Below are 27,756 nucleotides of genomic sequence, written 5' to 3' on the forward strand. Positions count from 1 at the left end.
AGCTTATGTTGTAATCTTCCCAAAAATTCACATCTCAGAACTGTACAGTTCCATTATTTTAATTGATTAAATATAGATTAGCAGTGTTAGTGTAAGAAAAAAGATTTAATGGCATCAAAGTCATTCCAATTAAAACAAGGAAAAAAAATGTTGCAATGCACTTCAGCCAAACCATCACAAATGATATGTTATATAAATACAGACACGAGGTAGCTGGCAGCTATAAATCCACCAATTCTGGAAGTGCCCAATTTGTCTAAAAAGCATAAACTGACAAATATCAATCGAACCTTATCATTAACAAAAAAAAAAAAAAAAAGGAATACCTAGTTTATTGCTTTTCATTGTTTACATCAGAAATAGGCAAAGGATTTTCAAAGAAAGTTACCTAGCTGTTGATGGCTTTTGATCATACCCACTTTTCAAAAGAACCACTAAATAAAACTTTGAATGCAAACAGCTGATTCACTCCCAATGTTACATATTCTCACCAAAATGAACAAAAGTTTGCATTCTCCAAGGTGAGGGGCAGGGAAAGATGTCATATCCAAAAGAATGGCATTAACTACTTGCTTATAAGAAATCAGTAACAGAAATAAAATCAGTGTTCCCACCAGACAGAATACATTGAAAAAACAGACTAAGGACTGCAGGAAAGGCAGAAAACTTCTAGCTACAAACACAGTGGCATCAAAGCAAATGATTCATCTTAAGCAGATGGAAATATGATGATCTATAGCACAGGTGTGATTTTTAGTAAAGCTTCCTGAAGTTTCTTTTTTGTGTGTTTCAAAAAAGGCAAAAGCAGAACAGACAAGAAAAAAAGGTAAGTAACATAAAAGAGGAAAAAATGCAAGAAAGCAAGACAAAGGACTGAGAAGTAGGACAGACTTCAGCAATATGATCTGAAAACTGCTTAGAGGTCAAGTAAGCAAAGTGAAAGTTATGTTCATTTCTGGAAAGAATCTGGAGGGGAAGTAAAGGGCAGATGGGTAGGCTAGGGGGTTTTGTTTGTTTTTATTTTGGGGTTGGTTTGGTGTTTGGGGTTTCTTTTTTAAATATATTTATATACACACAGAGAGAGTGCAAGTTTCTCTAAAGAAGTGATACTACAGATGACAGAACTTACTCCCCTGCAACATATGGAATATCTTGACCTCTCAAGTAAACTAAGCATACAAAAGTGATAAGAGCAAAAGGTGCACGTAACACCAGCAGCAATATTATGTTTCGCTTTCCACTACTTCTGCCAGTTACTGTACATATATTACATGACTATTATAGAAATGGCACAGCCTCAGACACTTTCCACATTTTATTTACATTTTAAGACTAACTTTAATCTCAATCACATATCCATACATTTCCTTTGTTTCACTAAAACTTAAATGCATGGTTTATTAGAACAAAGACTGTAAACAAATATTTGCCATGTCCAATACATGTAACACAGGAGCTGCTTAACAGAAATTAATCCCCCCATTTTATAAATACAGGTATCAAAACAATCCTGAACATACTTTGTGACACTACTAGTAGTCGGCACCCACACCCTTGCAAAATTAAACAAGATGAGCAACGGTATTCACTGTACCTGCTACCTTAAAACAAATTTAACTGCAGCTCTTTTACTAAGCAAGATGGATAAAGCATGCCATTTATATTTTGCCTTCTCCAGAAATTATTTTCAGTAACATATATTATTCCACAGCAATCTGACACTTTCTGTCATGCTTTCATCTTGTAAAACCTGAATTCCAATTATAGGCTATTTCAGGCTTATGCTTAAATGACAGTGCCTCAGTAAGAGAAAAAAAATAATTGTGCTGCCTTTTTCTCCCATAGTGCCTGAAAACATATTGGGCATACATATATTATATATATTCTTACAAATGTCCAGGTCATGTATACCAGCTGAAATTTTTAATGTGTGGGTGTTTGCATTGTGAGATTTAATCAAGACATTACATGAGTAGAAGGTTGTTGTTTTAAGACAGAAGTTTGAGAATCAGCTAAAATTAATTATTGTAAGTTTGTCCCTCTGGAGGTTGTGGAAGCTTCATATTTTCTTTGGACATCATTAGACGTCTTAGCTCTTGAAGTACAACTTTAATGCTATATGAATTTTGCCATTTTGCTAACACTGGTATGCTCCGTGCATCCACCTGGAAAAAGAAGAGAGAAATCTAATTTATGACTGAACACAAAATACCTACATAAATAACTGTTATCGACAGTCGCTCTAAGAAATGGTCTAAGCATTCCCTGACACCTTCTCTGTGGCATAAAGTCCCTGTGTTCCTAAAATATTTTAAGGAAAACAATTATATACTTACACACAGATACAGATTCTGCATTAAAATCCATGCAGGTGGACCCTTCCATCTGTGCTGCTACTTACATTGGTGTGAAGGAAAGGAGGACAGGAGGAGGACACCAGCAAACTGTTCACTGCAAAACTGGAGCTGCTATCTTGCTAAATTTATGGGGTTTTTTCAAATTACCCCGAAAAAAGAAACAAGGAATCACCTTCACTATGCTAATATGAGGTTGTTCCTCAGTTCTTTAAAAGAGCCTGCCACACCAGAGTCCACAGAATACCTTTCTAAAGGAACATTTCCCTTATTATTTCTTTGCTACAAGTATGGTTGGTGATTTCTTTCACACAGATATCACACGGTGCTTCTGATACCTCCAGAGGCACTACATGCATTAAGAAATGTCTTGAAATATTGAAATAACTGATCTGTAATGCTCAGACATTTCTTAATTCTTTGCATCCTTCTCACAGTAAGTCACCTTACGGAGGCGTGAAGATTACTGTACATCACTTACCAAGTGGAATAGGAACTGAAAGGAAAGGACATGGGACTTCTCCTATGCGTTTATAAAACCTGTGGGACAATTTACACAATTATATTATAACGGGGAGGTTTCCATAGGAAAGTCAGCAATTGAAAGTCATCCTGGGATTTGTTTTGGCAGCAGGTTAAGTCCCAACCCCTGCATGGAGGAACTTAAGAGGGGCCTACAGCCGTGCAACTGCAAAGCAGGCCCTGGGGCAGGAATAGGGCTATTGCATGCTACTGGATTCCTTTGGTAGAGTTGCAGCCCACATGGCTACAAGAGTGCTGGAAACCACTGTTTTATGATTTGAGCAGCATAAAACATCAAGAAGTTTCTTATCCCATCTTAATTAGGGCAAGCTGAAAGAAAAAAAAACCTGGAATCAGAAATAAGAATGTTAACACAGATGTTTTATTTCTAGATTATTTGAAGTGAGGCTATTTTCAGAACACCAGATGAGACTAAACTTTTTTGTAGGAGGAAACTGAGGCCAAGGTTTAACAACATGCTGGCTTGAGTAGCAATACTATCTCAAGAAACTTCTGTTCCCTCTCTTGTTCCTTTAACACTGCTACTGCCTATGAGCTCAGGTAAACCATGTACAGGGAAATATTTTCTGATCTGAACTGACAGAACCCACCCAGTTTAAAGCACCACCTTGGAAAGAAGTCCCTAAGTAGGATCCTTGACCTTATTTACAGCTCAGCACTTATAAGCATTTCTTTTCACACAATGTTCTGCTCAGAGTTAGGAACCCCTTTAAGTCAGCAGAATTGCCAAAAACAACTTGTATCATCAAGCTGCAGTACGAATGGCAGTCAGGTGACTTAATAATTATTGCAAACATTTGATTAAAAAAAAAGCACCATCAAAAGAAAAGCTCAATTACGCAGCAACGCCGTGCCAGTTTAAAATACATGAGTGCATGAGCCAATTCAGAAAAAGGTTTTGAAAGTTAGCAGTGGTGAAATCATCACTGTAATTCTTGTGATGTTACTACATTTTTAAAGGAGGATTTGGGTTAATGTAGTAGATAGGAGGCAAAATGGCTGGAAAGGAAGTTGCTCTGGGACTACAGAAATTAACATCTATCTTCAGTCTGGAAATTCTGCTTTCACACCATCTTCCTCCTCCATGCTTCCCCTCAATTTTGCCTTTGTCAGCTCCCTCAGCTCTGGATGTTTGCCTCAATTACAGCACACAGCAGCCAGTCACCACTGCTGTTCAAATAATGCAGTTCTACAAAGACTGGAACATGAGAGCTGATAACTTAAGAGTAAGCTCCTCCTGCTTCTCTTTTTTCCTGGGAATTTGCAACAAAAAAACTGACAGACTGCAAACTCTACTTTACCACTGCTATGAATGTTTTCTGACTAAAGACTGCTGCAACAGGACATTTTTGTTGCTTGTTTATCTTGAGTCTCTTTTCTGCAAGTCACCAGCTTCTTTCATAACATCTTGCAGCAGTAAAGATTTTGGCTCAGGTTCTGTTTTCTGTCTTGCAGAATTGATTTCCAAGTTAGTGAAAAATAAACTCACTTTAAGAACAACAATGATAAGACATTTAAAGACATTTAAGAGAGTGACACAAACTATGTTCAAATCACACAAAAGCATTAGGTAATATTCAAATGCACACCCTGGAACACAGACGGAGACATTTCAAGGTCACATAAAAGCTAATAAAGCTGCAAACTGCAATCTGAAGACTATTTTATTTAGACTATATTATGGAGGGAGGGGGGGGTACACCACTGAGGAACCCTGAATAATAGCAAGAGAAGCAATATATAAAATGCATTATTTTTTTCTAAGCAGTTGAAAATAAAACAAATTATTTCATACAATTATGCAAAGTATTCAGTGTTTACAATATTCCAACTCAATAAGTAGCAAATGTCTACAGCAAACATAGTCAAAGAAGTAACTGGGCAGCTTACAGATTTACAGCTGAGAGTCCCAAATGATTTAAAACGAAACAAGCATTTCTAGCTGTAAATGGTATCTTAAAGCACAGAAGTGACTGCAAATGCTGCAAGACAGACTGCTGAGGAACACTATCACAGATGCAAAAATCAGACAAACTCAGAAGAAAATGGGAGAACAAACAGCACATTAAAATGCAACCTGTGTTTTATCAATATGGGATACATAACCCTCCAAGAGAAAAGACCGTGTAGCATTAGGAATAATAATCTACAGTTTTACAACTGTGATGCCATTAGCACATAAAAGCATTTTGTGCAGCTCTACACAAGTACTTGTACTGTTTTTTTTTACCTTAGCAATCTAATTCTGTAAAGAAATATAGCAGCTCTATAGGTAAACTAAAAGAAAAAAGGCACAAACTTTTTTCTTAACTTGCAGATAAGAAAGGCAATTTAACAGGGCGCCTCAGAGCATCTAAGTCTTTTGAAATAAAATAGTCCTGAACTAATTCTCTCCTTTCTGGCATTAAATTTATCAGAGAGGGATTCCTGAAGATATGCTGCTGGCAGAAAGTTACTTATCAACTCCTCTCTCAAAGAATAACCAAACAAAAAGTCAATAAAGTTGTACCTGTCAGTATTGATAAATTCATTACACACATGCCCTTTTCATGCAAAGTATAAAGGGATTTTTAAGTCAAGAAAGTTGAGAACCATTGCCCACAGGGCAGTATGAGAATAGTTTCCCTAGATCCCTAGTAACTGCACTTATCCATCCTTCCCCTCACACTCTAACTCAACAGAAATTATTACCCTCTAAAACTCCCAGTGTGGGCCCTACTTTTCCACAGATGTTAACTGGCATACAAGCCTACCTTAACAACATTACAAATGTTTTGAGTATAATCTGCTAAGATAAAACAATTTCAGCTGCTGTTTGTCTCAGGTCTCTTTTCAGCAAGTCACAACTTCTTCCTGACATCTACAGGCAATGTGACCAAAAGCTGGCCACATGTCAAAACCCAGGGGGTGCCTGCAGAAGCACAGACAGTAGAGGAAGTCTGCAGATGAAACCCTGCCATTAATTCAAAGAATTCAAACCACTTATGATCTATTAAATGAAAGATGACCAGAAAGTGGGAGAACAGCTTGGAAGAAACATGAAGGAGCTATCAGGAAGCAGCAATATTAACTTCTCCAGGATGCTGAACATGCCCCACTGTTTGTTCCACAGTTCCTTTAGCAACCACAAATACAAAGTAAGATAAAATGCAGGACACTAGGACAATGGGCACATTAAAAGTTATATAATAAATGTGTTTTAAATTCATTTCTTATGAAAATTTCTTTCATTAAAAATACAGTTTATTCCTATTTAAACCCATTAAAAAAAGAAGTTATGCATTTGCATAGCAAATCCTTCACAAGATACAAGAGTTTATCTTCTGGGGTGAAAAATTAATGATGGTTTGATGTAAGGTTATTAACTTATTAAAATCAATTTTTCCTGTAGCAATGACTCAGTTTGAACAGTGCTTTTAAAATGACTAGGCACATTTCCTGTCACAGTAGTCACCCTGTTCCTCAGCAAGCTGAGCAAATGTAGACTTTTCCAAACAGAAGCTCAAACTTACTGGCTTCAGTAAACAAAAGCCTTCAGGCTCTGCTAGCCTAAGGTCCTGCTTCTGAAAACCAGCACTTATACCTTGAGGTATGCAGAGATTAAGCCATGACTACATACTTCTTCACTGAATCACAATAATACACATTCCCATGGAACTAGGAAGAGGTATGAAAATCATCTTCCAAACATACTGTAAGCCGTTTTTGCTTCTCACAACTTCTCAATAAACACACACCCTTAGACAACAAGCCACAGCTGTGATTAAGGGCATGAGTCAATTTGCAGATAGCAATTTTAACAAGATCTTCAGGGAGAGTAAGATTGTTAGCTACGTAAAAGTATTTTCAGAGTAATTTCAAATTATTTCTGAAGCATTCGTGCACTAGCTTTGGATGACCAACCAGAACACTACTCTACAACCTACAACAGCTCAAAAGATCCCCTGAGAACCTCCTCCCCTGCTACAGTCATTGAGACACTTGAGCTTCACAGCTCAGTACTGGTAATTACAGAAATGCAAGTCTAAATTTCTTTTCAATCTCACAAATTATTTAAAATCCAAAGATGCTAATGCACCTTTAGGTATCACCTTAACCAAATTACTCTGCATTCAGTAAAGACAAATGTACCCACAAATGTGATTGTGTTTCCTGCTGATACAGGCACACACCACTGCAAATGCAAGGCAGCTCACACTTCCTCTCTGAGCAAAGGGGCACCCCGATTGCTCACTGTGTTTAAGTACCTGGTGAGTAACTGAGTAACACACTTGCCTGAGATGCTGCCACAGCTTGTCTCTGAACTCATCCCATCCCAACTGCAGCATCAGTGAAAGCAACTTACTGCAAACTGATCTTTAAAATGCAAGTGATTACCAGCTATATCAAAAGGTCTTAAGACCTTAATTCAGAATCACCTTGGATTTGAATAAATCCAGTAAAAAGGAAACGAGTATAAATACACCAGTTCATTACAGGTGAGTTAATACATCCAGAGTGAGTCTCATAATTTTAATTAGTGGAAACATCAGAGAAAATATGTAATATTCCTGCTACAATACAAAACTAATCCCGTTTTATAAGAGTATTATGAGAGAAATATCTACACAGAGCTTAAACACTTACTGTTTTGTTTTCCTGTTCAAAACTAAAACCTTCATCTTCATTTAAAAGAAACAACTGTCTCGCTATTATAAATAATGCTCATCTCATTGTTTAGCCACAAAAAGCCACAAAGATTTGAAGAAGTAGGCCACCAAATTTAAATTTAAATCTGCATTTATATTATAAAAATGAAATAGAAAGCTCTGTGCAACATGCATATTTCTCACCTGGTTTTCACATAAATATTTTTCAGTGTAAATTAACAACATGGTTGATCTTACCATTTCAACTTACCATTCCATTGGAATTATTTATTCCATTCATATTAATTTTAGTTACAAATCTAACTGTAGGAGGTGCTTCTGGGTATTTAGGTCCACACTCTACTTTCAGACTGTATATTCTGTTTTCATAGTTTGTCTAGAAAGCAAAAAGACAGACTAATGCATTTCACTGAAAGCTAATTATTAAGATATTTTTTAAAACAGAGCAAAGGCAAGAGGAATAACAATTATGAAATATTAAATAAATATACATTTGTTAATATTGTGTACCAACTGAAGGTCTTGGATTACTGACTGATTTCCACTGTTTTGGCTATATTGGTTACTTCATGATTATGCATAAATTACACTGCTTTTTGACTACACCATACACAAGTTTTAATACAATTCTGGTTTTAATTCACATTTGCTCTCATCCTTTCTATCCACCTGCATCCTCAAAACAACAGTGGCACAGTAGGACTAAGAGAGAAATCAATTAGCTTTAAGGAAATTACCACCTTCCCCCATAATGAAATACCTAATACTGTAAAAAAACTGGAAATGGAGAAAGAAATGCCAATAATTTAACAGTTAAAATATAACCAAAACAAAAATATAACCTGCAAAAGAAACGTACTCTGGAAGTACTTAGCACTACAGAAAATATCAGAAATTTCTGCAGCTGAGAAAGACTTGGTTTAGTGGAGTATTTATGAGCTTGGACAGTAAAGTGACTGCTAGTTTGCAGAGGTCATTCCAAAATGACCATGGAACAGATAATTCTAAATGGAGATATACTTTGAGAAAGCCACATTAGAACTAGATATGGTTCTATTTTTTTTTTTTAAATCTTGTCAAGTAGACCATGCCAAGGATCTGCTGGTAACTGATGCACATGCCTCTGTGTTCCAAAAGGAAGATGAACTCTCATTTCTACACTGCTTTTGCATTGGCACAACAGAAAGAGCCAACTTGAACAAAAAAGCAGCAACATGCCTCTCAGCTTTCCAGAAGTAGATCTTTAACCTGTTCTGCATCAGTCAGCTGTCACTCTCCAAGCAGAAGTATCAACCACATAGCCAAGTATCAAACAACAGTCTAGTCTGTGGTTAATTAAAATGCAGAGTGAAAACAGGACTGTGCACCCTAACTGTGTACCATAATTTTTGAGCAGGCACAGAGACTGAAAAGCAAGTGGGTCACAAAGAAACAATGAAAAACAAAAGGTTTTCTATTAATCTTTCCCATTATTGTGAGTGTAATTAGGCACTGGACAAGGTTGCCCAGGGAGGCTGTGGATACTTCAACCCTGGCAGTGTCCAAGGCCAGATTAGATGAGCTCTTGAGCAACCTGGTCTAGTGGGAGGTGTCCCTGCCCATGGCACAGCATGTTGGGACATCTTAAGGATGAGCTTAAGGATCTTTAAAGTCCCTTCCAACCCTTAACATTCTTATTCTATGATTAAAAACTAAAGGCCAGATAGAAGTCGTCTTATCCTGCTACAGGTAACATAGCTGCTACCGCAGCAAGAAGACACAGTAACTAAAATTCTCATTATTCATTCAGCCAGAACAATTTACTTCCCCAGAGAGGGATGCTGTCAGTTACAGTGAAAATAGGCCAAAATATATGCAATTCTGCTCACAACTCTGGAAAATCCCAAGAACAGCACTCATTCTCATTCCTTTATCCAGGTGGCTTCTCAATTTTGTTCAATTTATCAAGTCATTGTTTTACTGCAAGCCAGGCATCCCTGGCCAGCTTCCCAAAAAAACTAAAATCCCATTTTCTTTAAGTCAGAAAAATGTTTCCATTAATCCAAAACAAATCTTACCCTCCTCTCTTGCAGTTGGGTCACCTTTCAAATGAAGCAATAAAAAAGCCTGATAAGCAATTTTTTTTGTACCACTGTAGAGAAGCCATATATGTGAAGAACTTCATGGATAATATTAGCAACGTTCTCCATGTTTTGCCTAACTGTACCATCTACTTAACTCAGCTAATTCCAAAAAACACTCATCTTCTACAGGCCCTGAAACTAGACATGCAATTCTTCTCAAGGTGCTGTAACTGGTTTGGGAGCTGGTAGCTTCCACTTTCTACAGTCACTACATATTGCAAGTCATTCTGTCTGCAAGGCTTCATGTCCCTGACATGGCACAAGATACATTATTTGCATGCACTCTTTATCATAAAAAAAAAATAAACTCACAGAACTACAAACTGACCAGGACTAAAAGTGTATCCCAAGCTGGGTTGAGTACTTTTACTATTTTTTTTAAAACACATGGGACCTTCTATACTAGTATTATAAGTATAGCATTATACACATCATAATCTCTTTTCAAAGATGTGTAGTAGTCTACCTTAGGCTGAACAAGAAAGCAGTCACAGGCAGTTCTGGAGGGGTTTTGGAGAGCCAGGGAGACCCTATGACAGCTAGGTCAAAATTTTCAAGTTTTTATCCCAACACATTAGGCTACAAACTTTCCTCAAAATGGAGTCAAACACTGATTCCACAGAATATGCAAAGCATACAGTGATTATGATTATCTATTAAATCTGCCCTCTCCCAGCTGCACCCAAATCTTAGGAGCTCAGCAAGGTCATTCAGGTGTTCAAAGCAGCCTACTGCAAGTGGCAAAGGACTTCCAAAAGAAACTTGAATTGCACTGAATATATCCCTGGAACTCTGCTACTTTGGAAGGCATTCTTTTCACTGAGGAAGAGCTCTGATCTCTGTCTTGGACAGCTCATCCCATAAGCCCTGCAGTACCAAGAGACACATAAGGTAGTTCTCACTCTAGCAGTGAAAGCCATGTGCTAACTGAGAGCTACTTAGATATACTCATTTAAAGGTCTCAGCTACACACTGATCTTTTGCATCATATTTAACTTGGAAGAAAGTGGGCAGTAATTCAACTAAAGCCCACTCATATCTGATATGGCTGATATACACCAGAGGTGATTACTTCTCTTGCAAGTTGTATCAGTCTAAATGACACTCTATAGAACTTCAGAGGTCAGAAGGATTAAAGGTGATTAGAAGCTGCTAGTCTTTAGGTATGATTCAACTGATACTCTAACACTGTTATACTGAAAGGCTGTTCTACAGAACTTGTAGAAGTTGAAAATACATTGCCAGTTTACTACAAAATTGAAATTATCAGGAACGTGACAAAATGGGGAAAGACAGTTACGTGTTTATTGTACTATCAGTCTACAGTTATGTTCAGTAACAGTGGAAATACAGAATTAATATACTCATAACTGAGTAAAATACATCTCAGATCACAACTGGCTTTTACAGACAGCTGCAGAAACAGGGGAGGCTAGCCTGAAACATGCCAGAAAATAAGGAACTTTTCTATTTCTACAATTTCATACATTGAATTTTAACTATTCCTTTACACTCTAGAATACTAAATTTTTTTGCATTTTGTATTGCCTAAAACCTAACAAAGTGTTTTATTTCATCACACTTACCCTTGGTGGCCCAATAATCATTCCTGTCCATCTGGTGAGTGTCATATCTTCATCATCTTCAAGGCCCCAGCTTACTGTACCATCACCTACTCCCTTCTGCCCTTCTTCAAGTTCTTCCAACAAGCGAAAATTACGAGGTACTTTAACTAGAGAAAAATGGAATAATGTAATTACTACTGCTCACATTAAGGAAAAGGTAACAATTTTGTTGCTTTTATATGTTACACACTGCCAACTGCTCAATGTATTTTCCAGGTCAAGCAAATATTGCCTGCACAAATTCATTCAGCACTCTAATTGCTTTGAAGCAACTAACTGCTTCACTGGAAGTTAATTACTACCAAGTAATACCAATACAAGCCATAAAACAGAAAATAGGAGAGCCCTCTTTTGCCTAAGACAGCTTAGTTCAGATTCTCTTTCCCAAGCACAATATTGCACAGATCCAGTACATTTCAAAATCAACTGACTGTTTGTCAAGTTGTAATCAACCAGAATTCACATGAAATCAATATGGCAAATTTACTCCAAAACATAATTAAAGAATGTAACATTTAACACAGATTATCCTAATAAATGTCAACTGAAGACTGAAATATTTTCACTTGATTTCACTCATTTTTTAAAAAAACCCAACAAAAGACTAATATCTGAAAGCAAATTGAAAATCAAGTCTTTTTTAATCTAGTAATTAATACTACCACTTGCCAGAGGAGCAAAAAAATAAGCACAGAAGCACTGATTAAATTGCTAGAGATAAAAGACATATTCACAACAGAATACAAAGATTAACTGCCTTTAGAGAGCACCAACTAATAGTCACTAACCAAACTATAATTACAGGATTTTTATTATTATTCATTAAAAAGGGCAGATTTTGATAGATATTAAACAACAGGATGCTCAATTGCTTTACAGCATCAGCTAAAATGGTACTTCAGCACTGAGGGAAGAAAGGTGATTAACACTTGTGCATGCAATCATGGAATGCTTTTATTTTCAAATAAAATATGCACAATGATGTACTAACAATATTGTAATACCATAAAACTTCCACTTAGCTAGAGCTGCTTACTTATTTTTTTTGTTATAGCTTCTTACAACTACAGTATTACCCATTATTTTCACTAGAGATCCTTTCCTGTACTGTAAGAATCCAGGTGCTCCATAAAACTAAATATTAAGACTGGGTACACACAACGTTATCAAGTTTGAAAAAGATGAAGGTTGAAGAAAACTGTTTTGCATATCAGTTATTCAGGTGATTTCAGGTTTTACATTACCCTAGTCTGTAGTCCAAGCAGTCTCAATGCAAGAAATCAAGAGTTTTAATGTATTATATTATTTATTAGTCAGATAATTGATGCAGCTATATGGACCAGTATAGATACACATACCTTTTAGCAACTCTTCAAACAGTTTATCTTGCAGAACCATAACTTCTCTTAAACAGTGTTTGAAACTTTTTTTTAGTAACATAGACTAGGGAGAGGCTTCTAAAAATTGCACAAGCTATTGTCTCCAAGTTCTCCAAATTCCCAGGGAAAAGCATTATGGGTATAGTATCAGGACAGTGGAAGGAAATTAAGTCATTCATGTACGGCCTCACCTTCCGTCCTGCCTTAGTGATGCCACTCATCTGTGCCCTTACTGAGCTACCTGAGCTTCCTAACTGAGCAGAAAATGATACATTTTGGCCACTCTTCCCTCAGCTTAACAAACCAGCTCAGCCAGCACGTGTACTGAAAGCACCAGCAGAGTACATCAAGAAGCAGATCACATCTCAATTTTTTGACATAGAACCTTTTAAAAACCTCCATTGAAATACATTTTCCCATCCTCTGGTCCCATTGTGATTTGTGATAAACATTAAATGATTACATTTACATATCTAATTCCGACTAGAGATGAGAACTGACAATCACACTTCAACCACGAAGTTTTTACTCCACGTTCATACACATTCTGAGTTGAGCCTGCCAAACCAGAATGATAAACTTCCACTTTGCATCACATGACTGAAGAGATTCTGATTGGTATGTGCAGTCTCAAATGAAAAAAAAAAAAAAAAAACCAAACCATAACAACCTCTACCTACAAACCCCATGCACTTCAGCATTCACACATTACTTTAGGCTTCCCCAGAAGATTAAACCCACCTTTTCTCAGAACCCCTGCTCTGACTGCAGAACTTCTGAGTCACAGTTTAGCCATTTAAAAAGAATATAAAAGCTGGTACCAAACAGGATTTAAGCTTATTTCTGATTATGTATTATCACCTTTCAGCACAGCCTAGATGACCCAGCTGCTCACTGTCCTGATGCTCCATGCCTTCTCCCAGAATTCTGTTTCTCTTGCACAAACCAGGCTCCTCTATTAGCCAAACTGTCACACTAATTTTGCAAAAAAGCTGTTTTTCCTTCAGGCAAAAATCAAATCCAACCAGTTAATCAACTGAATTGACTCAGGAAAAAAGAACAACAAATGCCACAGCTGACTGCTGTGGTTCTCAGTGCCTTCCTTTGCAAAATCATGGGTGTGAAGATAAAGGAGCTTTTTGTGACAAAAAGCCACTGCACTGACTCAGGTGTATCATAAAATTGTACCCAACACATTAAATTGTAGGAGATGACACTTAGTAGAAAATAACAAGCCCTTATGATGAACTGACCTGTGTTCATCACATTTTTTCCATCATATCTGTGTTCCCTGGTTCCCATAACTGCCCACGGGGAGCAGTGAAGGACTTGGGAAACCTCCAGAACATCTCCAGAAAATAATTTAGATCTGCTCTGAAAAGAGACAAAAACATCTGAGAGCAAGAGCCAGGCTCCCCACACTAACATTCTTATCACTGCTAGACCTAAGTAGCAAAACACTGTTATGAAGTTAAAAATAAGAGTAAAAGCACCATGAGTTAAAAAAAAAACCCCAACAAAATAACCCCAACAAAAAATCCAACACACATGCACACAAAATCCTGTCAATAACAACAAAACTCTTCCCCCCCAAACCCACTAAATTGCTTTTATGTCCCTGGCATATATGACTAATGTTTTGTCATCAATACTTCAAACTTTAATAAAGGAACTACTGAATGTTTTTATAGAAAACAATTATTGCTAGATTTCTGACAAGTGACACAGAATAACTTAAAAATTAATACAGTGGATTTTAAAAAATAAACAAGCAACCTGACAAAAAACAACCCCTTACTATTATTTATAATTACAGACTTAGAAACTTACAGCAAAATTAAATGGAATTAAATATTGTTTTAAGCATCCACTTCTGTCCTTGTGCACCCTATTGTACTCTATATGCTTGCTTTGATCATGCTATAACCTTTAGACAAAACAAATTTACCTAGGCTGGAGAATGGAACACACACACAGGATTGTACTGTCTTCACAGTAAAAAACAACAAGAACTTCTGTCTAGAAATCCAGTCAAGGATGATCTGGATTTTCCAGAAATTAAGTTTGCTCCTAGTATAAATAGAAAGTAAGAAAATTCTTCTTCTCACTATTTCACATATTTCAGAAGGCAGTTTTATCTCTAATCCAGACAATGCAATTCATCAAATATTGCTAAAACTTTGAAATATTCCTGACTGAATTTGAGTAAGAATTGTTATTTCAGTTACAGAATTAGGACAATGAAACATCTTTCTCTTCTCATGTCCAGCTCATCAGCAGTATGAAATTACAGAAACCAGCACTATTGTTCAGCTGATTACCAGACCTCAGGTGTTCTCCCCAATGCCACTTGCTCAGGGGACCACTAAGCAGCTTCAGACAGGTTGGTTTTACTCTCTGTAACAGGCACTCCTCAGCTAAAACCTCACACTTTCAAGTGAAAGGGATTAAAACTGTCGATTTTAACACTGGCAGAGCTACAGGCAAGTTAAATTCCCCTCAGCAGGCTGTGATTTACAGCTCAAAACAACAGTGCATCCAGCACAGCTCTTTGCAATGATGGACTAAGGCTCTGCATGTGAAAACATAGATGGTTTCATCCAGATTAAGAAAACAAAAAGCAAAACCTTTCTTCACTTTATCTGAAAAGATCAACTCACTGTGGATTTTACTGACAAAATAGCCTCCTGACACCCCTGCCCAAATCTGTCACAGGAACTGCCAAACAACTTCAACCAAATTCTCACAAACAGTTCAACTAAATATATTTCACTTAAACAAAAAAATCACTTATGCTTACATTTACCAGTAGTTTTTAATTTAAAAACTGAACCATGATACTGGACTACAGAAATCCATGAAATTATTGGTGAATTTAATACCCTGGAATTAGAAGAAAATGAAAGAAGACTCAGTAAACAAAGTCCATAATTTAAGCATGAGGGTCTACTTTCATATATATGGAGCTACTTCAGACATTACATTCTAAATCACCAAGTTAATAGAAATAAAAAACACACTTCCACAAAGCATGAGTCAAGAAAAAAAGTTATAGCTGTGCTTTGATCCAGAATCTGCATAACCTGGGAACAAAAATCAGTAAAGAAAATAAAAAGGAATCTTCAGTGTCCATTAGTAGTACCAACAAGCTTCACTAGAGTAACAAATGAGAATTGCCAGGATGGACCTGCTCTTGCTAGACAGAGTTCCACAGCTGGTAATGTCAGATCACTCAGTGATACAGTGATTTAATCACCAGCATCAAGACAGAACACACATTTGCACTTATGTGCACTTATGTCAGATTTCACAGACCTCACTGGATACGTTAAATCACATTTTTAAACAATTCACATTTTTAAACAATTCACACACTCCTGCATATAGAGTTGGCAGTCCAAGCTCCTCACACATCAAATGATTCTTTGCAAGAGCGGCATAACCTACACTCTGCAGTCCAAGCTCCTCACACATCAAATGATTCTTTGCTGTGTAACAGGCAAGAGAAGCATAACCTACACTCTGCCCTTGTCCCTGCAGGTTACAAAAGCAAACCATAACCCAGATTTTTAATAGACTGGCTCAGAGCCTAAAGTGTGAAGTTTTCTGTTAGATAGACCCAAAACTATGGTTTTTAGAATAAATGTCCATAACAATATCCATACCAACATTCCATTTCTCTTCAAATCTCCCTCAATTCTTGACTTCAATCACTCCTAAAGCTACATCAGTACCAGGACTATTTTACCATAATTAAACCAGCACACCCTATACTACCAACACTCCAATGTGTTTGTTTGCTCTACACGCAAATCCTAATATGCACACAAGAACAAGTTATATCAAAAAATCCTACATTAACACAGTCAGATATTGTCGGGGATGCTATTCTTCCTGACTGAGATAGCTATGTCAAGGAGTCTGTAGTATGAACAACTTTGAATTTTTGAGTTAGCTCTTGCCCACTGACTTCCAGCAAAACAGAAACTGAAAAGTATGTTCAGCTTGGTAACAAAGAGAAAAACCTCTCAAACCCCATTTATCAGCTTCAGGCTTGCAGCAAAGTAAGCATTTCCTAAGGACAGAGAAAGAGGGGAAGGATGTCAGTCTTGCAAATTTCAAGCCATAAAACAATTTCTCCTGGGGCAGAGAGAGGAAGAAGGAAAAATACAAAGAGAAACACAGAGAAAACAACTTGTTCCTTTCAGTCTCTGAGCAATTCATCTTGCTCTGGACAAAATGAAGTAAAAACCTGAAATTACTAACAACAAAAGTCCACACACCCACAAAAAGAACATAAAACAACCAAAGCCTTAAACAGGCCCGGAAATGCCAATACATTAAAAACAAAACACACAAACAAACAAAAAATTAAGGAGAGAGAGGAAAGAGGGCCAGGGTATATGAAATACTAAGATATTCTATTCTGGCTGCAGAAGATACTCCTCTGAAAAAAGCTTTTCTTTTTTTTGTAAACTTGATGTGTATTCTTGTTTGCCAGTTACCATGCTCACATCACATACTTTTTAGCCTAATAGTAAATATTCTGAAAATACACAAAAGACAAGCCTTACTATCACAAACCGACTATCAGGAAGTATTGCCATGTGTACCCTGATGATATTGCAGTTATCTGAGGTTGATCACAGTAACCAAGCTCCAAAACACTGAAATATTTCTAGTAACTTGCCTAGTTAGTACAACAACCAAGCTGGACATGACAGCTTTGTCTACAATAGAACTCTATTGCTGGCATTAGCAGTGGAATGCAGCAATTCACTAATGGACTTTATTATTCTTGTTGCTCTTGTTTTAAAATCAAGTATGTTACTATACACATAGTAAAATCACAGTTTCCAATGACCAAGCCAACATGATTCTTATTCAAGGTAAATTTACATTTCCAACTGCTTTCCAAGAAAGATTAAATATATTTCAGTAAAATTCAAATTCATAATTCTTTATATCAATCATATTCATAAAGTTGAGTTTACTCTATGCTATTTTTCTCTACTTTGCTCCAGCAACTATGTCCCAAAGCAATGAAACTCAAGCAACGGAATATTCTGCATTTACAGTTCAATGCTCACTGTAACTCACAGCCAGTTTTGCTACAATACTGAACAGGTATGAAGTGGTAAGAACTAAAAGGGTTATTGCACTTCTTTGCAGGATTAAAACTGTGTGTATATATATATATACACATGGAGATATATTTTATATATATGGATATATTTATATAGAATACTATGTAGGAGACCTGTAACTGGTAAACCTCTTTCCCTTTTATAATATTTGGAATTAAACATGTTGAAAGCACACAGGTTGGAAGATTTCAAAGAAGAGATGCAATTCTAGGAGGAATTCTAGGAAGCTAATCAATGCATTTCACCAGGTTTTGGTTTTTTTTTTTTTCATATAACGAAATGTCAGTTGCTGAGAAACATTTCCCAGCATGAGGCAATAGAGCCACAGCAGTGTGAAAGCTATAACCCTCTATCTTAAAACCTAATTTTTGGTTAAAGTCATATTTGTTTTCTTTTAGAATTATATTGCTGCAAATTTCTATTTATTTCATCTAAGTGAAATCCTACATTTGCTAGTATCTTAATAGGCACAGTCCAGAACTTAAGTTAGGCTGCATGAAAATAACTTCCATAGGAATTTCCTTTTTATTTGAGTCCAGCCATAGCCATAAATATTCTAAATATGGCTTATATTAAGAAGGCAGCTAATGAGAAACTGCTAATAGAGCAGAAGTCTTCATTATTTACTGCAACTCAGCATTCAGATTTTGGTGGAGGGGAAAAGGGCTGGACAGGTCCAGAGATCACTTCTTTAGGGCAGGGCACTAACACCAATTGAAGTGTTAGTGCCCAAAACAATAAAGACAACAGATTTATAGAAGCAGGCTTTTTTCACTGATGGTTTCACACTAAGAATGATGAGACCTCAAACTTGAGTTCTCCAGCAGAGTGCATATTCCGAATACAGAACTTCTTCAGGAAAGGTTTGTACCATTTAAGGTTTTATTAATTATGTTTTAAAGTGTGAGAAATTACTTGCAAAACAAATAGGTTTACAAGAACAAACCTCACCAAACAAACAAACAAACCTTACCAAGGCATCACGTAAGTCTTCCCTTATTTTATCTTGCCTCCTGAGTAACCAGAAGGAAGAGTTAACTCCTTCTAGTAATTTTGATTTCTACCAGTTCTGTTCCATAATCCACTGGATTATTTACTGAAGGCAGCCCTGTGGACATGACTCTTCCCGTGATGGTCAGTGTCTCCCAGGAAAACACATCATATCTGTTTAGTTTTTGTTCACTACAAACCATGCTCACAGTCTCTCCTCTTTCCCTGCTCCCCACTGCCCTCCCCTTTCCCCTTATGCACTTTTCCAGAGGAGCAGCAGATGGAGGTGCAGCTGCCATTAACTACCTGATTCATCAGAGCTACTCCAACCTCTGACCAGCAGCCCTGGAGGAGCCAATCTCTCAAAAATTCCATCAAGTTTTTCCCACTCTCCACCATCTCTCCTTACCAAGGTTCATGCCTCACTGAACAGCTCCACTCCTGCAACTCCTGCAGCCCAGCTTCCAAATGCCCTCTCTACTCCCCTGATTTGTTATGGAACAATATCCTACACATCCTAAAGTCGCACAAGGCACAACAGTAAATAGGAACAAGAGTCATCATATGCACATCAGCGAGAAGCACGGAGTAGCCAAGACTGGATAAGTGCACACACAGAATAAAGTCCAGACCTGAGAGCAATTCCAGCTGAACTCAGCTTTGTTAGCAAGGATGCAACAACATCACTCTGTCTTGACACTTTCGTGCAAATAGGTCATCTTGAGTACTGCTGCTGGCATGGAATGACTAATGGTGCTCAAAAAAATTACACTAATGAAGAAGCTTGCTTCACTACAGATACAAATGTTGTAAAGACTACATAACAGAGAAGGCATAAGCAAGCTCTTGGCAAAAACAAAGAGGGGGGGAAAAAAAGGAAAAAACCTCCAACCTTCAGAAAGATGCACAATTTTTTTAAGTAATTAAAATAACTCATCCAAACAAACTTTTCAAAAAAGTCACCACAACAACAGAAAACCCACATCAACCCCACTAAACTGGACTGCAGTCCCAAAAGAAAACTGGTGTAAATTGCTTAAAAGTAATTTTACAAATTTGTACCAATATTAGTGACATTTCTCTATCAGTCTATATAATATCTAAGTGCATTTTTTTTGTTATAAACAAGACCACTGTTAGCTCAGACACTACATGATCAGTGATGCCTCACACTATAAGAAAAATCATACAGGTACTAAACAGTTAAGTCACTAAATAACTCATCAATTGATATCCAGGCTGTTTAGGTGAAGGGTGGAAATGCACAAAGCTGACTGCAGGTTTAAAACTTAACTCTTTATAGGCAACCATTGAATGAAACACATGACATATTAAATAATTCAGCCACCTTCCCATATGTTTTAGTGTATGAAATGATAGATAATGAAAAGTGACATGTTGTGATGCTTAGCAAATTGAGAATTACTATTTCAATTTTGTACGAAACAATGTAAGGCAGGAAGCCAGCAAACAGGAGTTAGAAAAGATATCTGTCACTTCAAAAACCATGAGCAATATTAACTGATTTAACAGTCTAAGGAATCAAGATTTTACAAGACAAAGAAATCTTTCCAATTTCTACCCCCAGAAGTTAAAAACTAATCCCCAAACTTGCTTAGTAATCTTGTTTAGTAATTACCCCATTATTAAAGGCACAAAGCTAAATAACAGCAGAAAAAATTAATGGAAGTTAAAATGGCTCATTTTTGAAACTTTCATTTTAAACCTGACTTAGTGTTGGCAGAGAGAAAAAATTATTTTAAACACATACTTCTTAAGCTACCTTTTAAATTACAATGATATAGAAACTTTTTTTTTTTTCCCCAGATAAAGGGACAGGAGGAGCAGGAGACTACAGGAACCCAGCAGAGCCCAATATCTCCTCATGAAACAGCTTTCCCAGGGTCTGCTTTAAAAGTTAAGAATACAATGTGTGACCCAGATAACATGAGTAGCATCAAGGATTTAGTCTAGCAAAGCTGTAAAGCTGTCTTAAACGGGTTACAAGTCATTGATTAGCAAACAGTTGTTCTAACATTTGCATGAAGGTCCTTTCCAACATGACTCAGCACCTATCCACAGTGCAAAACATAAAGATCCTTTATCTATGTAAAACAAATAATGTTATTCTTTCAGTTATACACATAAGGATACATTTATGGATATATCAGCACACGCACCAATCACCACATATTTAGTAAAAAGAACTGCCATTAAATTATTTTCCTACATTATTTTTGAGAGTCATACTTTAGCATGCTATCTTCTATATGCTGCCGTATTCAAAAGTTCAAATTATTTAATATTTACATGACCACACATTCCATTTCAGTGAGAAGAAAGAAAATTTGCAATTTCTTCTCTGGAAAGGTTCTAAGTTACATGAATAAAACTGGACATTTTATTGCGAATATACTGAATAAACACTCTTTTTATATGTATTGGGCAAAATGTTTTGATTTACTCAAGCAAATTAAAAACACACTTGACAATCCAGTTTATGAATAGTCACAAATACAATGGAGGGAGGTGATTTTTTTTCTTTATGCTATTAAACACATTTAATGCAAGAATTTTTAAAAAGAGCATACTGAATCTATAATTCTTCTGACTATTTTTAAAATCTAAAATCATCTCATCCTTCTGAAATAAAGATTGTAGAGCTCTAAGTGTTGAAGATTCCATTCCTTCCAAAATGCTAACTAGGAAATGGTTTAGAGTCACAGACTTAAATCATCACACATTTTTGAAAAGGCTGTAAACCAGAAGCTCATGTTATTCAGAATCAGTCTGACAGCTTCACAAGTTTCTGCACTGATTCAATTCAAAATATTGTTTGAATTATATGTCATTAGTGTATTCCAAATGACAAATCTAAAGAAAAACATTCTTTGGGCAGGACAGCATATAGTAAAACCCTTCCAAATACTTAAATCAAGGCTACTTTGAACACTTTCCCCACAGCACTTTCTTGTCCTTCCATGGTCTGTGCTGAGGTTCCCACAGGATAACCGAGACAAGAAGGCAACAAAACCTAACAGGAGTAGCTGAAGCTGATTAGTACTTTACATTAAGTTTCAGTCAAGGTGAAATATGAGCTACAGTGTAAATAAAAAGAGCTAATAGATATACTAAAATAGCAGATAATACTAAAAAATAACAGATGGAAGAGATAACAGTAGATAAAAAGAGTAGGGACAGAGAGAGGAAAGGCCTGTTAACAAAAAGGGGCTTAACAGTTTCACAGCATGTATTTAACACTGCCTCTGGAAAATCTTCCATAAGGCAAAACACAAATACTAACAAAACATATGTAATTCAATTCCACCAACTACTCATAAGACTTGGAAATCTAATTCTTACATGAGAAGCCTTCTCATGCATGCTTAGGTTTATAGTACGGACCATCTGCCTCCAACTGCTGAAAGGCATATCCTCCTGAAACTCTGTGTTGTACCTTTACACAGGCTAAAATTTTCCAGGATTGTACAGAACAGTTTAGATAATGGGCTTCAATACTATGTCTGATAATATCCCTGAATTTCCAACGAGCTCTTAAACAAATAGAAGATTACAAAGTAGGCCACTTTTTTATTGCAGAGGTAAGTTGCTTTGCTGCAAGAACACTCTTACAGCTATTGTGGCAGTAAGACATAAGTAGGTTTGTATTTAAAGACAGTTATAAAATACCAGGAACAAAGACAGGAAAATTATACAGGCAAAACTCTGAGAAGAAAAAGAGTATCTTGCCTATATATACCCCAAAGTTGGAAAGAACTGATGGTCTAATATAGTTTTAAATAATTTGTAATCTAAACTTTTCTCAACCCAGCCAAAATTATTTGTGGTTTGTCAAGATGTTTTTAAGCAGGCAGAACAATCACAATTGCAATTCCTTGTGCATAGGACAGGATGGAAAAAATGCTCCACACAGAGTACTTGCTGCCTCATGGAACACAGTATTTTACTTCTTTTGTTTTGTTTGATTACTTGCAGCTTCAAGAAGTCTGTGCTTACAGAGCTAACACTGTAAACCCACAGAACAAACTTCGAGGACTCTAAAACACTAAAAAGCTCTTAAACTGACTTCTTGGACCAGTTCTAGATAAATTAACAATGTGGCAGAGGCATAAAAGAGAAAATGGGAGGGTGTAATACAGCCTTCAAGGTAAAACACAGTGGATAAAACCCACAACTATTTCCTTGACAAGGAAAAAAAAAAGAGGAAGGAAACAAACATTCAACAGGTCAGACGAAAAGAGAAGCCTACCCATATAGTTTTCTAAACATGAAGTTTAAATTATATCACATCTCCTGCAGGGACAAAGTGGTCTTTAAATCACTGCTTCTACATCCCACTTATGAATACATCCCTTTATTACTCTTCTGAATGGCTCTTAATATCTAGGTGTCCCACACTCAGGGTATAAATCTTTACCCTACTAAGCACAGAACAGACAGACATCACCTTAATTTAGAATCAAGAAGAAAAGAGCTTCAAGGCACTTAAGAGAATGTGTTGCAAAATATCTCACATTACGGAGTATCTTGCAACTGTGTATTTTAAGAGAGGAAGAAAAAAACGCCAACTTTCAAAGCGAAATAAACTAAAACCACCACCACAAGCCCCAACCATTAGGAATGGCACACTCAGTCCTTGCTTCACAGCTCAGGGAGTCTAGAATACACTCAAGACCACTTCCAGCCCTTCACTTTTAATCCCAGCTTCCTTGCTGCTGTAGTCATGCATGCTCAGAACTGCTTCCACCAAATGTTGGCAAACAGAAGTAAAAAACAAAGTTATGAAAATAAGTCACTGAAGTGAATTGAGCCATTTCTAAACACAGAATCAATCATCTATAAAATCAAAGGGAAGCACATTTTTGCATGGGCAAATTATGTTACACAATGAAGCCATTTCATCCTTATAGAGTAGAATGACTGGAAATTAAAAGTATGGATTTTACAGAAAAAAATATTTCACAGGGATCTAGCCACATACCTTCAAACACACTTTCAAAAAAGGTTGCTCAAGACTACATACTCGAAGTAAATCAGGAAACTCACATAATTTTGACTGTAGATCAATTTTTCTTCCCTGAGCACCCATTTTCAGCAAACCAAGGGGAATTCTCATTAACTCAGCCCTATCCACCCTCCACCAAACTACTGAAGCTCTCAGCTGAAGAGGAAGGAGGCAAAAGCATTAGCAGCCCATAGTTACAGCACCATATTTGACACTGCTGCCTTAATTCTCATATATTCCCACATAAATTCTAACCACTTTGTGACACCATCAGTGCCTTTAAGGAACATTCACATTATATATATATATATGTGTGTGTGTGTAACCCTACATATAAGGTATATAATATTATATTATTTATCATAGGCAATATAATATTAAGTGCAACCCAAATTATCAAAATTCAGAAATTAACTCCTGAATTAACTCCTTGTAATGATGTTTTTTATATACTTCTTTTTCCCAAGATACACAAGAGATGTTTAAATGGTATGCCTTAGTGAAATATTTCTTTTAACTTGAAACTGTGTTTGTTTACATCTTCTACTATGTATTTTCAAACAGATTAAGAGAATGAATCTCCAGCTAAGCAATATGAAACTGGATGATTATATATTACATATAGCTGCTCTCTTCTCTAGAAAATGGACTTGTTTAACCCCAGACCTCCAGCAGTACCCAGGCAAATAACCTAGATCAAGCTTCAAGCAGAAGGAGTTGCAATACCAGATCAAACTGCAGCTTACAAATATCCATTTCTAGCACATGCAGTACCTACATGTAAAATTTACTCCTTACAGATGATTTTAGAAAGCTGGTAAGATACTTATTAAACAGCAATGTAACACTGATACATTTTCTTTGGCACACATTAAAAAACAGCTATTTTCAAACTAAATTATCTGCTGTTAAATGCACATAATTTGTTACATGATTGTTCACAGAATTAGCAATCCCAGGAAAGGAATTTCTGGGATAAAAGTAAGACAGTTGACCTTAATAAAAGTTTTGCTGTTGGCTTCCTTGGGGTTAGAATTTCATTCCTTGACTTCATGCAGTCAAAACTTTTTTTTTCTGAAATAAATAATTATGAAGTTGAACTTTATAGCAAGAGCAGACCAAAGTAACAAAGCTAGGCAGATTTAAATCTTAAGTCTATAACAAAGTTAAGTCTATAGAAAATCGTTCCCTCCCCTCCTCCACAAATGATTATAACACAACTTCCTGCCAAGAGCAGCTCTGGGTGAAGTCTGAGTTTTTGCACACTATGTGGAAAGTATAAAACAAACCCCCCACCACCCCATGTGTGTACCAATAAAAAGTCTCAGTATTTTCTCCACAAGAATATGTTGTTTTAGAAACTCTGACTAATTTTCCCAGCAGTTTTGTTGATGATTCAGCCTGCTTGCTGCATTTTACTACAACAAATTAGTTTAATTTAATTTCTTCAGCAAGACATACATGCAGTACTGGCCCTTTACACCAGAGCAGTCACACATATTGGGAGTTTCCTACATCTCCTGCTTTTTATGAACTTGAAATCTGGCTGTATTTCTGAGTCAAAAAACAACCCCCACTGAGTAACTGTATATCAGAGATTTTAAAACAACTCTTGTAAGACTGCAAAGAACACTTATGGCACTGAAACTATCAAAGTTCAGTGAAAAAACATTTATTCTTATAGGGCTGAAGTAGAAAGAAAATAGACCTTCTCACTACAAAAAAAATTTGTAACTGATATTCTACACTAGCCAGGTTGAATGCCAAATGCCAGTACCCAATACATGACCTAAACCAACTTTGCTTCCTAGTGTATTACAGGAAATCTCCAGTGACAGCCTAGACATAAGCTGAAGTGTTGCTCTGTAATAAAACCCTTTTAAATTTAGAAAACAGGAAAAAAAAAGTAAAAAAGAATCCTAACACAATAAAATGCAGTAATTCCCAGATGAACAAATACTTGGGTTTCTCTAAATATATCCACTGTAGCTCAGTTTATCATAGACAATAGCTATCTTTTTGGACTGCTCTTCCACATAGCTGCAAAAGCTACTTCAAAAGCTACTTTATCAAATTCCACTCTGAAAATCCCACATCTCCAAATGTATTACCAACTGGAGATGACTCTGCTTCCTCTAAAAAAAAAACACCAAAACCTGCCCAAGCTCTTCTCACAGGATCAACAGCAAGGTACCAAGACCAGTTTAAATATACAGATGTTTCTTACATTTTGTTATAGTCCCAATTCTCCAATGATCCAGAGGACAGTGGATTGGCAACAGAAATAAATTAGTGGCCAACATTTACTTGCTGCTGAATTCAAGTCATTCCCCTATCCTTAGGTCCATCTTAATCCCACCTATAAAGTCCCAGGGATGAGAGAAGAGGAAACAAGCCCCTGAAGACTTCAGGTTTTAGCACTGAGGGAAAGGTCTTTTTGTATTTCAAGCCTCTTGTGAAATGAAACTGAGACAGTCAAATTATGCTTCTGCATTTAGCACTCGAACACACTAGTATTCCCCTTTCTTTGCCACCACTTTCCACATCGTTCTGCCACAGTGCTCTGCACATGGTGCTGGTTACTGAGACGGGCTTCGTGGGATGTAACACTGCAAGGGCAGCTCTTTGCCCTTAAATTTGGCTATGAGAGACCCTTCGGCTCCAAGGGATGCCCTAGGGAAGAGAGCTCCACTCCTCCTTCCCACTATGCTACAGTCACCACCAAAGTGAAGCACCTTTGTCCCAAAACACAGCACAGGCCTAAGCCCTTCCCTCCCCGAATAAAGAGGGGACACAGACAATCCTTTTATTTTAGACACCACTGTACCACGTCTTCCATGTTCACCCAGCAGTACACTGGGCCAAATCTTCAGCACAAACCTTTCTTTCCTGCAGCATTTTCACCGGGCTAACAGCATCTCCTCCCTTCCCCCGGACACCAGCACCTATCCATTCATCGCTGCCTCCTGGCAGGTCAATTCTCCCCTCCCCCGGCACCCGGAGCCCTCTCCCACCGCGCACCCCCAGGCCGGGCTCTCACAAGGATGTCCTGCCCCACGGACGGAAGGGATGGGGCCCGGGGCATAAGTGAATTAGGAGGAATTTCTTCTCATTAGACACTGGAAGGGGCTGCCCAGGGAGGCGGTGGAGTCACCACCATCCCTGGAGGTGCTTCAGCAAAGACTGGACGTGGCACTCGCTGCTGCGGTCTAATTGGCAAGGTGGTGCTCGGTCACAGGCTGGACTCGATGATCGCAGAGGTCTCTTCCCACCTCACTGAACCGGGGCTCCTGTGATACCCTGTCCCGGCGCCCCTGCGGCTTCCCGTTCCCCCCTGTCAGAAGACAATTCCTCCCCACCCGGGTCCCCCCCATCCCGGAGAAAGGAGACCCGCCCCGGGTCCCTGCGGGGGCGGCTCCCCAGCAGGAGCCCAGCGCGCCGCTCTCCCGCTCTCCCGGGCCCACCGAGCCCCCCCTCACAGACCTGTGGATCCGGCCATCTTGTCCGAGCCCCCCCCACACCGCTCCGGGCCCGCACGCCACGCGCGTCACTTCCCCTTGGAGCGGCTCCGTCACTTCCCGCCAGGAAGGCCGAGGCGCAGCCCCGGAGCGCGGGAACGCGCGGGGCCGGGCGGGGCCAGGGGGCGGGGCCGGCACCCAAGGCGCGCCCCCGTCCCGAGCTATTCCACCTGGGAAGCAAATTCCCGTGGCTGCCTCCCTACCCTGCCACCCCCGCTCAGCCCGCACCCTAACTTCCAGTAATAGGGAAGTTTGCACACAGCGGTGAAGCTTTGCTTGATTTTTTTTTGGTTTTCAGCTCGGCTTCAAGCAAGACACTTAGATTCAGGAGGGTCTTTGGAGGAAAAAAAACCAAAAACGGTGCCAAAGAAAACAATACAGATAAAAATTTAAAAGCCACGG

General features: G+C 37.8%; 1 protein-coding gene across 2 annotated transcripts; it reads right to left on the bottom strand.

Annotated features, from left to right (window-relative positions):
* Positions 1-46: 46 nt before the first annotated feature.
* Positions 47-27,450, bottom strand: UBE2V2 (ubiquitin conjugating enzyme E2 V2). Of its 2 annotated transcripts, none has more exons than XM_039702854.1 (4): positions 27,320-27,450; positions 11,256-11,401; positions 7,797-7,922; positions 47-2,165 (listed from the first exon to the last, which is right to left on the bottom strand). In XM_039702854.1, the coding sequence occupies exons 1-4, from the start codon at positions 27,333-27,335 to the stop codon at positions 2,019-2,021; spliced, it is 435 nt and encodes a 144-aa protein (XP_039558788.1). In that variant the 5' UTR covers positions 27,336-27,450; the 3' UTR covers positions 47-2,018. The 2 variants fall into 2 exon arrangements, with proteins under 2 accessions (XP_039558788.1, XP_039558787.1); XM_039702853.1 differs by lacking the exon at positions 27,320-27,450 and adding an exon at positions 13,927-13,990.
* Positions 27,451-27,756: the final 306 nt, after the last annotated feature.

Source organism: Passer montanus, unplaced genomic scaffold, assembly GCF_014805655.1.
Source record: "Passer montanus isolate IOZ18808 unplaced genomic scaffold, ASM1480565v1 scaffold16, whole genome shotgun sequence".
Taxonomy (NCBI): domain Eukaryota; kingdom Metazoa; phylum Chordata; class Aves; order Passeriformes; family Passeridae; genus Passer; species Passer montanus.

Excerpts from the sequence above, each read along its gene's own strand:
- UBE2V2 (XM_039702853.1), bottom strand. The coding sequence starts at position 13,975 with ATGGGAACCAGGGAACACAGATATGATGGAAAAAATGTGATGAACACA. Across the intron at positions 11,402-13,926 it reads AAAAAATGTGATGAACACAG|TTAAAGTACCTCGTAATTTT; the intron begins GTCAGTTCATCA and ends ATTTTTCTCTAG. Across the intron at positions 2,166-7,796 it reads TAAATAATTCCAATGGAATG|GTGGATGCACGGAGCATACC; the intron begins GTAAGTTGAAAT and ends TTCTTTTTCCAG.